This window comes from Mycteria americana, chromosome 24 (assembly GCF_035582795.1).
Source record: "Mycteria americana isolate JAX WOST 10 ecotype Jacksonville Zoo and Gardens chromosome 24, USCA_MyAme_1.0, whole genome shotgun sequence".
Classification (NCBI taxonomy): domain Eukaryota; kingdom Metazoa; phylum Chordata; class Aves; order Ciconiiformes; family Ciconiidae; genus Mycteria; species Mycteria americana.
The window spans coordinates 293,748-306,911 of NC_134388.1; the positions used below are offsets into that span (position 1 = coordinate 293,748).

At 43.8% G+C, this 13,164-nt stretch overlaps 1 protein-coding gene across 1 annotated transcript in view; it reads left to right on the plus strand.

Annotated features, from left to right (window-relative positions):
* CERS4 (ceramide synthase 4) overlaps positions 1-12,015 on the plus strand; it is a 43,938-nt gene extending 31,923 nt beyond the window's left edge. Inside the window, exons 7-12 of the mRNA XM_075524337.1 lie at positions 1,633-1,683; positions 5,397-5,489; positions 6,374-6,502; positions 6,783-6,889; positions 7,311-7,467; positions 10,089-12,015. Of these exons, the coding sequence (XP_075380452.1) occupies positions 1,633-1,683; positions 5,397-5,489; positions 6,374-6,502; positions 6,783-6,889; positions 7,311-7,467; positions 10,089-10,280 (729 nt within the window). The 3' untranslated portion in view covers positions 10,281-12,015. The remainder of the gene's footprint in view (positions 1-1,632; positions 1,684-5,396; positions 5,490-6,373; positions 6,503-6,782; positions 6,890-7,310; positions 7,468-10,088) is intronic.
* Positions 12,016-13,164: the final 1,149 nt, after the last annotated feature.

Sequence of the window (13,164 nt, forward strand, 5' to 3'; positions counted from 1 at the left end):
AACCACAGTGTTTTGTGGATCTATACATCAAAATAGAAGGCTATTCTTTGAGGCCAGCTGTGAAAGTTTGTATGGATGACCTGCTTAGCATAGTACAAGAGCCCTGTGGGAACAGAAGGGGCAAAATCCTGTTCTTCTGCATGTTCAGTGACCATTCTAGGAGTGAAAGATCATCTTCACTTTTCGTGAAAGTCTTTTCTTCATTCAGTACACATCTTCCAATTTTCACAAAAATAGGAGGCATCTGTCCTACAGACAGCACCTCTAGATCCCGTAGCATATAGCATGTTATTCTGTTATCTAAAATTGTACCAAAATGACTACATTAAAAAGAAGGACAAAGAATTAATGTGACAGGGTGTATTTGCATGTGACATTTCCTGACTTTTGCATGTTTACTTTGTAATCTGAGTAGTATTTTAACATGCATTTGTTTTGTGAATCACCCTTCTTTCTTTAGAAAAAAGCAAATGTTTAAATTCTATATTAGTAGCTTTAGACTGACGGCAAAAACCTCTGCCCCATGCATCAGTGAAATAGCAGGTAGCAATAGAAAGTTATCTCACAGCAGGCCACCAGAAAACAGCCTTCTTTGCTGGGAGTAGAGGAATGATGAAATTCAGGGATCTGGGGTTCCTTTCCAGTTTAGGTAACATGGTGTGCCATAGTTGTTTCAGAGTTTTTGCTTGTTCCTCTCTGATTCTATATCACACATCTCTCCTGGTTCTCTACCTATATTTGCTGTAAATCCTATTCCCAGCCCCACTCCCAGCCTGCAGGAGGCTGTGTCTACTCCCTATTACCACTGCTCGTAAAAACCACGGCTTCCCTTCTGTATTGCTCATGCACCAGCAGGTGCTCCGTGAGAGAACAATAAGCTTTGCCTTCTTGCTCGTAGCTCTGATATCTGGAGCCTCGTAGAACTGTTACAGAAAATTACCCTTACAGATGTGGCATAGAATATGTTCCATCACTGTGTGCTCTAGGACATGCTTGCTCTGATCAAATCTGGGCACCACGAAGGGTCAGTGCATGCTCCATGCAGGAAGAACTTTTGGGGCCTTTAGTTGCCATGTTTCTATGAAAGTTTCTAAGCTGCCAAGTTCTAAACTACCAATTTCATATGAAGTGTGAACAAAGTAGTATCTTTTCAGAGGTTCATTACTTAACAGACCGCAGCATGATCCTCACCGTTAGAGGAAAAACCATGTTCCTGACACACAAGTTTTCAGCCTTCTTACCACGTTTAAGTGTTGTTGTCCAAACCACAGCGATTCTTAATGAAATAGTTGTAAGAATATTTTAATATATTCAAAACGTAACCACCACCACCCCAAACTTGTAGAAGGCTGCTACAAGTTGGTGGAAATCTTCCCTGAGCTATTTTATTTGGAACTGGGCTAAACAGCATGTGAAATTTCAGCACAATAGCCACAAATTGGCAATGTCACAAGCAACTGCAAGTTCTTGTAGTGGAAATCTCTTGGCAACTGAATTGCAGACAGTGCAACCAGCTCTGCCTGTATTAAACCACAACAAAGTCTGTAGTAGTAACCAAGTAAAGGAGTTGGGCAGTTGATAAGAGAAGAATTCCTCTGGCATTCTCACATCCATGTTGCATTTTCTTTCCAGAAGCCTTGGCTTTGGGACCATAGAGAGTGCTGGACAGGATATCCACAACAGGTGAGTCACGCAAGAGGGAAAATTGCTGTTATAAATCATGTATTGTCTTCGGATACCTTTTGAAAATCAGGTTATATTAGAGACAAAAGAGAGGGAACTGAAGTAAATTCAGACTCAGGAGACTAAGAATTCAAAGCCAGATCCTCGTCAAGGGAGAACATCTTTGTATCTGGTGTAATCTAAACACAATAGAGGATGAGTCAGGAAAGCAGGAGGAGACTGCAGAAGTAAAGGGAAAGTGAGAGTTCTGTCCAGGTGAGCCAAGAAACTGAAAAATGGGAATGCTCCAAGGTTTTTTAGTTTGTAGAATAGACTGAGGCCAGAGAAGGACATGTTGCCTGAGGAGAAGTGAAGACTTCAGTGGAGAGTATGTAGAGCAGAGGCCATGCTCTGGATGCTATGTACTTTCAGCTATACTGAAGAATCATGTCCACAGCGCTCCCCAAGGAGTTCATTTCCCAGTGGAACTGGCAGTATGGCCAGTAGCAATACAGCATCATTCCCATTAAGTTCAGAGGATGCTCTCTTACAGTTTTACAATGTATATTCTCATTTTTTTCACAACAGCACTGTGAGAAGCTGTCTAGTGGGTTGGAAAGCATACATCTCTTATCAGCCCAGACCAGAATAACCTCAATGAAAATTGCCAGCTAGGCACAAAATCTTCTCCTTGTTCATCAACACAAGGAGCAAAGAGAGCAACCAGAAGCCAGGTACTTTTTTGCCCAGCTGTCTCCCTTGCTATTCCTACTCCTATAACTTCAGAACTTGAAAGAGTTAGAAAGGGGCTTCACCCACTGAACACAGGAGCTATTGCCTGCTCTGCCTTTCCCCTTATGTTCTATAGCAGGAGCTTTCCTATATCACACTCTTGTGGATGCCAGAGCAGACATAGTAGAGCACAATAAATTTCATTAAAGTGAAAAATCTGATTCCAACTTTGGAAGAGGTTCCTCTCTCCTATGAGAGCAGCTGGTAAGTGTTCCTAGCAGGAGAGTAATCTCCTGTATTACCATGCAGGGAGCTCCCATGCACAGGATTTTACAGTACTAAAATTTCCTGGGTAGGAAATAAAATCTTTCATTAATTGAAGAGGAGGCTGAAGAAAACTTGATCCCAGTACCAAGACAAAGTGAAGACTGCCTATGTTCCAGGGCTTTTTGGTCTGGCAGTCAAAGGTAGAGCAAGACCCCATGACTGTACATGGAGGTTGCAAACCCATAAAGGGAAATCTAATGCACAATTTTAACAGCGTGAGCCACAGGAAACATAACAGAACAAATAAGTGAACAATGAGGTAGTATCTTTCAAGCTGAGTCTCCAAACAATCCACTGTCGCTCAAAGGCAGAAATTTTAGGGGGAAATGTGTAGTTCAGTGCAAAAGTCAAACCATACAAACACGTGGTGCTTGAATAGGAATGTAAGACTAAAAGGATCACTTGGGTCCTTGCATCCTGTTCTGTACATTTGGAGTACATGTCTTTTCAAAAAGAATCCAAGCCATCATAACAGCACAGTGTGGTGGGTTTGACCATGGCTGACCACCACATGCCCGCCAAGCCACTCTGTCTCCCCCCTTCTCAACTGGACAGGTGCAAGAAAATATGATGAAAGGCTCATGGGTCAAGATAAGGACAAGGATATCACTTACCAGTTACCATCATGGGCAAAACAGACTTGTCTTGGGGAAAATAATTTAATTTATTGCCAATCAAATCAGAGTAGGATAATGAGAAATAAGAACAAATCTCAAAACACCTTCCCCCCACCCCCCCCTTCTTCCTGGGCTCAACTTCACTCCTGACTTCTCTACCTCCTCCCCACCAAGCAGCACAGGGGGATGGTGAATGGGGGTTGCAGTCAGCTCATTACACATTGTCTCTGCCGCTCCTTCCTCCTCACACTCCTCCCCTGCTCCAGCGTGGGGTCCCACCCACGGGAGACAGTCCTCCACGAACCTCTCCACTGTGGGTCCTTTCCATGGGGTGCAGTCCTTCAGGAACGGACTGCTCCAGCATGGCTCCCCCGCAGGGCCACAGGTCCTGCCAGAAGACCTGCTCCAGCATGGGCTCCTCTCTATGGGGTCACAGCCTTCTTTGGGTACATCCACCTGCTCCAGCGTGAGGTCCTCCACAGGCTGCAGGGTGAATGTCTTCTCCACCGTGGACTTCCATGGACTGCAGGGGGACAACCTGTGTCGCCATGGTCTTTACCATGGGCTGCAAGGGAATCTCTGTTCCGGTGCCTGGAGCATCTCCTCCCCCTCCTTCTTCACTGACCTTGGTGTCTGCAGAGTTGTCTCTCTCAGATATTCCCACTCCTCCCTCCCAGCTGCTGTTGCGCAGCAGTTTTTCCCCCTTCTTAAATGTTATCACAGAGGCACTAACACCATCGCTGATGGGCTCAGCTTTGGCCAGCGGTAGGTCTGTCTTGGAGCTGTATGGAACTGGCTCTGTTAGACGTGGGGCAACTTCTGGCATCTTCTCACAGAAGCCACCCCTGCAGCCCCCCGCTACCAAAATCTTGCCACGTAAACCCAATACACACACTTTCCAACATCTGTAACAAACAGGAAATGCCAAAACCAGAGCTAGTAATGTCTCACTGGCAAAGAGCAAGAAAGGTCAAGGATAAACCTGTGTATTAACAGGAACAAAAAATGTGTTAAATACAATTTCTACTAAGCAGACCATGCCCTGTGCTACAGACAATGAAAAAAGAAATGCCAGTTCTCCCAAATAATCTTATCTTTGTGGGAAAAAGATCCCTTCTGATCCAGAGCTCCTGTTTGGATAACCTCCAGAGTGTGAACAACACATACCAGTCTGGGAGTATCCCCCCTGGTAGCACCAGCGCATCCAGCTGTGCTTCCTCTTGGCGGCCAATCATTAGTGCTACAAAGGAAAACAAACCGAAATCTGTGAAGGCCATAAATCAACACTTTGGGTAGAGAAAGCCCAAATAAATTGGTATTTGGGAGCACCATACTCCTTGCTTCTTTGGAAATGCTAGTTGCAAAGCCCCTTTAGTCATAGTAATTTTTTTTTTTATCAAATAGGTTCAGGTTTAAGGAGGCCATATAGTGCCACAACAGCGAAAAATTACTAGTTAAATAGCACATATCTTGCTGAATGGGTCTAAGCTTTTCGTTTTCCAGCTGTAGAACCCCAGAAAAATTACCCAGAAGAATGCAGATTACTGTTCACACTGGGATTGCACTTTGCCCCCATTAGTTTGATTAAACTGAAAAATCCGTGATAGAGTACAAGGTGTCTGAAGCATCTCCTTGAATCTTAAAAAGGGAATGATTTATTCAGCTACTACTTATCTATTTCACCATAGCGAAATGGTTTACATAGTTTTTAAAGTTCTATACTGACTGCTCAGGAATCTGTACACTGTACAAGGCCACTGTCTTGGCCTGCTGTGCTGAAGAAATCCTAAAAATATTGAGGATCTTCCCGGTGGTTCCCTAAATGTTCCACATGGTGCAGCAAAGTGGAATTTCCCCTGCTATTTGCTTTTGCCTCAGCACAGATGATGTTTAGTAAGTAACCATGTTGTTCAATTGAAGTATTTCCCCCTGAAGCTGCAAGAACCAGCTTTATTGGTTTGGTTGTCTGATATTCTTTTGCCTAGGAAGGAGTCTTCACTTCCAGCCCTTGCTCTACTTTATCTGATGGATATTTCACAGTCTCTCCCTCTCTCACAGCCTCTCCAACCCTCCCTGTTCTGGTACTACCTGCTGGAGCTCTCCTTCTACTGGTCACTGGTCTTCACTCTGCCCTTTGATGTAAAGAGGAAGGTGAGTGGCAGCCTCAGGGAAGAATCAAGTGCAAATGGGACCCAAGCTGAACACTCAGGAGACTGATCTGCAAGAGCATATGTCTAGTGCTAGTCTGAGGTTTTGGGGGACTCTGTCCTTGCTTATTCCCAGGAATTTCCATTCCTAGTCACCGGCTTCCCTCTCCTCTGGGAAGTGGAGAACACAGACTCTGACACAGAAAGGTGCAAACTACTGCAGAGTTCTCAATCCAAACTTAAAATCCAAACTTAAAAATTGCTCGTCTGGGACTCTTCTAGGCTGCACTGATTGTAGAGACAGGAAAAGATGATTCTCCGCCAGTTGAGCTGCATGTGTTCCTAGTTGCCAGTGCCCCGACAGACAGGGTGCTGCCTGATTACATAGGCATACAAGTGCATTGAGGCTATGAATATACCCTTACAAGGAAAGGGTGGTTGTGAGTCTCCATCAGCGAGCCCGGGGGTATGAGATGATTGTGCAAACAGGTAGGCATGCACAGGGGCACAGAGCAGAGATGGATATGGGCACTGCTTTGTGACAGAAAGGAAGCTCTCTTTATGTTGGGTTTGTCTGGACTGAATCATTGGCTCTTATTCTTCTTGTTTTCTGATTTGCACCATCATCAGACCATTACTGGTGGAGGGAGAGAGTGTTCTTTGTTGTGAGATCCTTAGTTTACGCCATAAACTCTTCATTCCTGGGTCTCTTGGTTGCCTACGTTTCTATAATGTGTTTAGTAAAGAAGTTATATGGGTAAGACCTTATAGTGGGAGGTTTCTTAGTCATTGGGAGAGAGATTTCATGGCTATCTGCAGGAGGCATGCTTTAACCAGGGCAGAAGGTACATTATGTATTTTATTCTCTGCTGTCCCCTTTCTCATCAGGACTTCAAGGAGCAGATAGTCCATCATGCTGCAACCATCTTCCTGATCAGTTTCTCATACTGTGCCAATTACATCCGCATTGGGACACTGGTGATGGTGATTCATGATGCTTCTGATTGCTTCCTAGAGGTGAGCTCCACAACTTACATGCCAGGCGAAGCCTAGTTAGCAACGGTGCTCTTCAGCCAAAGGGTGTCTTTTGATCTAGCACAGTATGGGCCGAGCATTATGGTGTTTCACAGATAACTCAGTACTGATCTCCTGATCCAGCCTAGGGTGCCCCGCAGAGAGCCAGGAAGAGGCATGATTACCTGCATGCAAATTGTATCGTATCTGGCTCATTAGCCTCCTGGAGCATGTGCAGATGCACTGTCTTGGCCTGCTGTTTTATTGTTCTTTCTCCTTCCAGCCAACTAAGATATTCAATTACATGAAGTGGAAAAAAACTTGTGACAGCCTCTTTATGATCTTCTCAGCTGTTTTCCTCATCAGCCGCCTGGTCATTTTCCCCTACACGTGAGTCTGCTGCAGTCAAGGGAAATGGAAAAGCTGCCTTCTGAAAGACAGGATAATTCAGCTGGGTGCTGAATTTTTTGCTGCAGCCTTTGCTTTTCAATCCTTGAGCATATGTCTCTGCCCTTTGCATAGGCTACAGTGCCACATGGCTGTTGCACCTGCCTTGGGGTAAACTAGGGTGGTCTGCCTTGGAGTTCACGGAGTAGTCTTAAAGTCCTGAATTACACTGCAGAGGAGTCCTCGGCCTATGGCTCTACCCTGCTTATTTCTGGTGGGGATCTGAGAGTTGGCTCACATGTGTTATATATAAGAAGGAGGTGACTGACCTGAAACTTCGTCTGTGACTGGAGCTTTCTGGGGCTTAATTATGGCCCTACTAACAACATGCTATCCTTCCACTGCAATTCCCTCTCTCTTGCAGAGTGCTGTATAACACCTACTATTACTCCATGGAGATATTCCAACCCTTCTTTGGATACTACTTCATGAATGCTCTCCTGATAATTCTGCAGCTGCTCCATGTCTTCTGGTCCTGCCTAATTATTCACATGGTCTACAAGTTCATCCTCCAGGGCACGGTATGGATCAGTTTGTAGTCCCCTGTACATCACATGGGGAGGGAGGGTCCACCTAGACTGCCTGGGAGCAGAGACGTTCATCTGGGATGGATTCCTTTTTGCCCTACTGAAATTATACATGTACATTCCCAACAGTGAGGTGAAAGGAACACTCAATATTATTAGGGAAAGTTGACCAAAAAAAAGTAAAATTTTTATGAGTCACTACAATACTGGGTCCACTTCTGATGCTTGTATTCAAGAAAAATGTGGATTGGACTCCAGGAGAGATTTCCATGAACAAAGCCAGTGACATCTGAGTAAGGATCCCAACACTTGGTCCAGTATGATTTGCATTTGTAACAAAACTAAGAAATCAAGGCAGGGAAAGTTACCATGATTGGTGAGGCCAGTGCAAAAGTGCTTCCCTTATAATCCATTCAAGATTGCACCCAGGTAGTGCTGTTCATCTCTATCAGTCTCTATGCAACCCTAGACAAATGTATGAGATGCAGCTGTATAAACTTAAGTGAAATGCATCCCACGCTTTCTGACCATAGCCTGCAGTATTTGCTGTGAGACCAAACTGCTGCTCAGCATGAAATTCTTCCCAAAATCAAAGACATGACCTAATGGCATTAGATTGGCCACATGCCAAGGACACAGTCCAGGAGTAACAAGTCAGTGCCTTGTGGGAGTTGACCTCATAGCCCAGGATGAGTTGTTTTATTAGTATCCAGCTGGGGAATTCTGTCTTATGGGAACAGAGAACAAGCATTAAAGGATCATCTTCATCCATATTGTTCCCATTTTCTTTACCTGCCTTCCCTTAAGGTAGCACAGAGCAAATTACTTTCAAATATGGAAACAGAAACTTCACACAGGGCAGAAAATGAAGACGCAACTGAAGACACCCTCTTATTGTTTTCCTAATTCTAGCGTGGGCTGAATTACCATTGCAGTTATTACAGTGTAAAATGATGAGGTAATAAATAGCCTTATTAGAAAGAAATGAACCATCAGGGAGAAAAATACTGAAGCACATCCAGAATTTTTCCTATTTTATCTAAAAATCATCTGCCACATTTGATGCAAAAATATATTTGAGAGCTTTCCATATTGAGCAGTGAATAGCAAAGAAAAACCGTCCTAAACAGATCTGTTTCAATGATGATATTTAGTAGCCCAAAGCAGTATCAGCAAGAATACAGGACATTCTCCCCAGTCTCAAAAAAGAGCCATGAAATTCTCACTCCAGTCAGAAGTTCACATTTTTCTCATGGGCCTTTCTGATCTCCACAGTTTTCCTCTCTGGCTACAGGATTATCTGCACCACCTTCTCACATGATGTCCCCTAATCCCCAGTAATTAGAACTCAGCCTAGATCCTGAAGTACGAGTTTCATTCCCACATACAGGCAACCTGAGATACATCATTGTAATTCATACAGCTATATAGTTCCTTGGTGAATCTTGCTAGGTTTAAGGCCTCAGCCACATTCTATGGCCATGAATGGATAAACTGAGGAATATTGATTAGTATTTGTCCTTATGCTGCAGATCAAGACTCCTGCCTAGTTCCTGAACTTCCAATTCCAGAATGACATGGGGTCCAGGTTGTTCACAGAAAATAGCATCTCCTACCCATATTGTCCTTGAAGGCAGTTTGAATTCAGTGCAAGTTTAGATTCTTACAAATCCTGTCTGCATTTGGGTGTAGTGATCTCTAGAAAGAACATCAGACCAAATAGACTTCTTAATATGGTCCAAGAGATATCCCTAGAAAAACAGACAGAGTAAATGGAGACTACAGGTGTCCGTGCAGCAACTGATACAGCCCTGAGCAGTTTCCAAAGCTCAGGTCACAGAAGGGGTTTGCTTCTTTCCCTCAGAGCACTCTTTCTGACAAGGAGTGTGGCACCATGAATTTGTCCCCAATTTTGGCATCTTGTATTACAGAGTAGAAACAGCCTGGGAAGCCAGCAAGTGCTGGGCTCCTTTTTCTAAGCTGTCATTTTATCACATTGTTTCTTCTTTGTCTTCCTTTTAAAGCAATGAATTAAATATTTACAAAAGTGGATTACAGATCTCTCAGTCAATAGCAAGAGGAAAAACCTGAACATAAAACTGAATATAGTCAGAGTTGGGTGGCTTTGTGTTGAGCTACTGGTTTGTTTGAAAGCATATGCTTTCGAAGTGTCCAAAGCAGTGTGCTCAACCAGCAGCCACTCAGGCCAAGTGTGGTCAGAAGCTATCTCCCTTGTCCCTTTTGCAAAATGTAAAAGAGCTTGATTATCCTTCTTTGACATGCTGATGCCCAAAGCAGCAATGTGGATCTCCTCAGTCTTATACAGTTGTCCTCAGTCCTGGGCATCTGTGGTTTGGTGCTGCTTCTCAACCTGTACAGTAACTCCTAATGTGTATCAGGATCACAGCTAGGATTCCACTGAGAGGCTGAAATCAAAGAGACAGAGAGAATCTTCTTTCCAAAGGTGATGTAAAAGCTGAAAGGACATGGTAGAACATTTTGCCAAAGGCAAGTGGCTGAAGTAGCAGATGAATGTTTAGCCTGTGGCTCAGCTAGCACTGCTTCTTGTGCAGACTTCTATGTTTGTATTGCTTCTCATTTACATTTTTCTGTAGATGGAAAAGGACATGAGAAGTGACACAGAAGAAAGTGACAAGGATGAAGAAAGAGAAAATATTAGGGAAAAGGAGAAAAACGGGATCACATATTTCAGCAACGCCACAAGCAACAGTTATATCCAGAGGAATGAGTCTGAGCCATTGAACAACAGAACCCATCTCACCAATGGCCATGTCAAGGAAAGATAGCTACTGTTCACGTGCTTCTGATCTGGTCTTTAATTAATCCAGTCCACCATCTTTAGAAACAGTTTTGCTCATTGTGTAGATAAAACGGAGTGCAATTGCAGTATCATAGCTGAATTCCTGCTTCCCATAAACAGAAGTGTTTATAGTCAGTGATATTTGAAGGAAGTTTTTGGTCTTTCTTCAATAAAAGCTTACTATAGGTTGTAGCCTTGAAGCAGATAGAAAGGGATCAAAGTGGTTTGACTCGTATTAGACTGTACCATACTTGTTGTTAAATGTGTTAATCTTGAAAAATACTTAGAAAAAAAAAAAGTGGATTAAGTCTGGCAATGTCAAATCTTAACCACCTAATGTTGCTTGGTAGGAATCTGTTTAGCCTTGATCAGCCTCTGGAGGCCCCGGCCCATTGCCACCAATGATTATGGCTAACAAGTAAGTGTGAGACTCTAAATCTTAATATGGGGACACCTCTTTTGAGAAGACAGGTGCCCCATACACACTCAGAAAATTAAAACTGAGTATAGTGGAATGAAAGCTTTGGAAAGACATAGGAGAAAACATTTTCTTCTCAAAGGAAATGCTGCTGTGTGCCATATGACCAGTTTTGTAATGGTCTCAGTCCCTTCTGTTGTCAGCGTTATTGCCACAAAGGTGGGAACTCCAAAGCCCAGATTGGAGAGAGTACCCACCTAAATCATAGCTAGAAGAGCTGGAAAATCCAGACAGCTGTGTCTCAACTGTCAGGTAATCCTTTAAACCTGTCTTGGAAGGAAATGCAGACAGAAGGGAGGTGACAAGGAACTAGATAATCTAGAAGGCAGCACTGATTAAGTGCTCATGTTTTCACCTAGTGTGATTGGCACAGTGGGAAATGTGTACAGAGTCAGCTTGTGTCAAGAAGGGAGTACATTTCCCCTATCCTCAGAGGAAAAAGGATCCAGAGAAGATCTGCTGAACCTTATGGAATAATGCTTTAAAGTGACCTTCTAACTCTAGGGCCTTTGCCTAGATGTATCAAGAATAGCAAGTTTAAAGCAGTAGTCCGTGAAGTCATGGTGCAGTTCTGATTCAGTTTTTTAGATGTCCTATATCTTATATCCTGCATAGTCTTAGACTTTGGATTCTGTAGTCCCTTAAAAGAGTTAAATTAGTATGACATGAATTTCTGTTTTACAGATGAATTAATCTGTGAAACCAAAGTATTAAGAGATTCACTGTAATGAGTGCAGGGACTTAGACTGCCAAGGCCATGCAGACGCTTCCCTATATGTGCCCAGTAAGGGCCAATGCTAACTGGGGGGGGACATGGTCCAAGGAAATGCCTGATTTGAGGAGGTGGTACACATGTTCAAAATTAAAAGGCAAGTGACAGCATAGAAGGACAAGGGGGTTTTCAGCAATCCGCTCAGTTCACCTGAGATGTGACTGAGAGAGCTTTTATCTGAGCTTGTATGTGCTCATCTTGGGTTTCAGTCAAAATACATTGGATAATTTCAGAGGGGGGAAAGTGGTTCCAGCACGGGTACTTCCAGGGCAGTAACACGCTCTGGGAGGAGAGCATCTGTTCCTGCATCGTCATTTAGATTTGTATTTGCTGAAGATAGTTTGTCTCTGAAACCTTCAGCTAATTTGAAGTTCGAAGTACATGTTCTGTATACTGTCATGTTTCTTTAATCTGAGTATACAATCTTGCCAATGCTCTGCAGGTAATGTGTTCAGGAGGGATGGTTATGTATCATTTTGTACTACTGAATGTAAACATTCTTTATAAATTACTTTTGAAAGGTTTGATTGTCTGGGCTCTTTTTCTACTTCTTTAACTAGCAGGAGGTAACCTGGCTAGTTGCACCTTATAGGTGGATGTGTGATGAGGGAGACACGTATGGGTGCCTTTGCCAAGGTCACTACACATGCAGCATGCATGGAGAGGATGTTGCATACCCAGGACATGCAGTCATACTGGGCCATGCCAATAGAGAACTGCAGCTGCCTGATTTGTCTCCTACTAGGTAAAGCTGCATTTGGCCATGGAAAAAGGGACACTTCGGGGCACCCCTACACTAGACCTAGTGGCGGGCCAGGTTACTTGATGGGCAGTGGCAAGTCCAAGACTGCAGCACTGGGGAGATGCATTGGACTTGCAAGGATAGGAAGAGAGAAATTAATGTCTGTTCTTCCTTTTCATTAGGTTTTAGAAGGCTAGGAAAGATGCCTGTTGTAAAATCACAACACCTCTCACCTGAGGAGCAGAATGATTCCCAGAGACTGCACAATGCACTGTGGAGCCAGTGCAGACATACGTTGATGCCTGCTGAATTTTATTGTCAGGGCTTTGCTGGCCCCCTGAAGATTGAGATAAGTTTATTAGGAGGCAAATGTGGTTCTTGTGAAAGGATACATCAAGGATTCAGGAGCACTGTTGGACTTGATTAAGAACTACAGAGTGCTGCTTTTAGCTGAGGAACTGAGCATGACAGCGATGAGTCACTGGGGCAGATAAACTGCCGAATTTGGTTTCTTGCCATCAACTTGCTAAGGCTTAAACAAACTCTGTGTGTAATCAGCTTCCTCCCCACGTTGCTCCACCTTCTCTCCTTACGTCTGCTCCAGTGCTGGGAAGCTTGTGAGTGCTGTGATAGTATTTATGAATTTAGTGTATCAACTCCCTCCACCCTCTCCATACTAGGGGCATCACAGCCCCCAAACACAGAGAAGCTGTTGTAGAAAACCCGCAGCAAGACTGTCATTTGTCTGCTGAAAAACCCAGCAGAGCAGATGGAGCACTGGGCACCACAGCAGAATCTATTTCCCCTGCATATCTATCACCCCACGTGCACAGGTGAGGCGTGCATCACACAGTGCGTGCATCACATAACGTTATCAA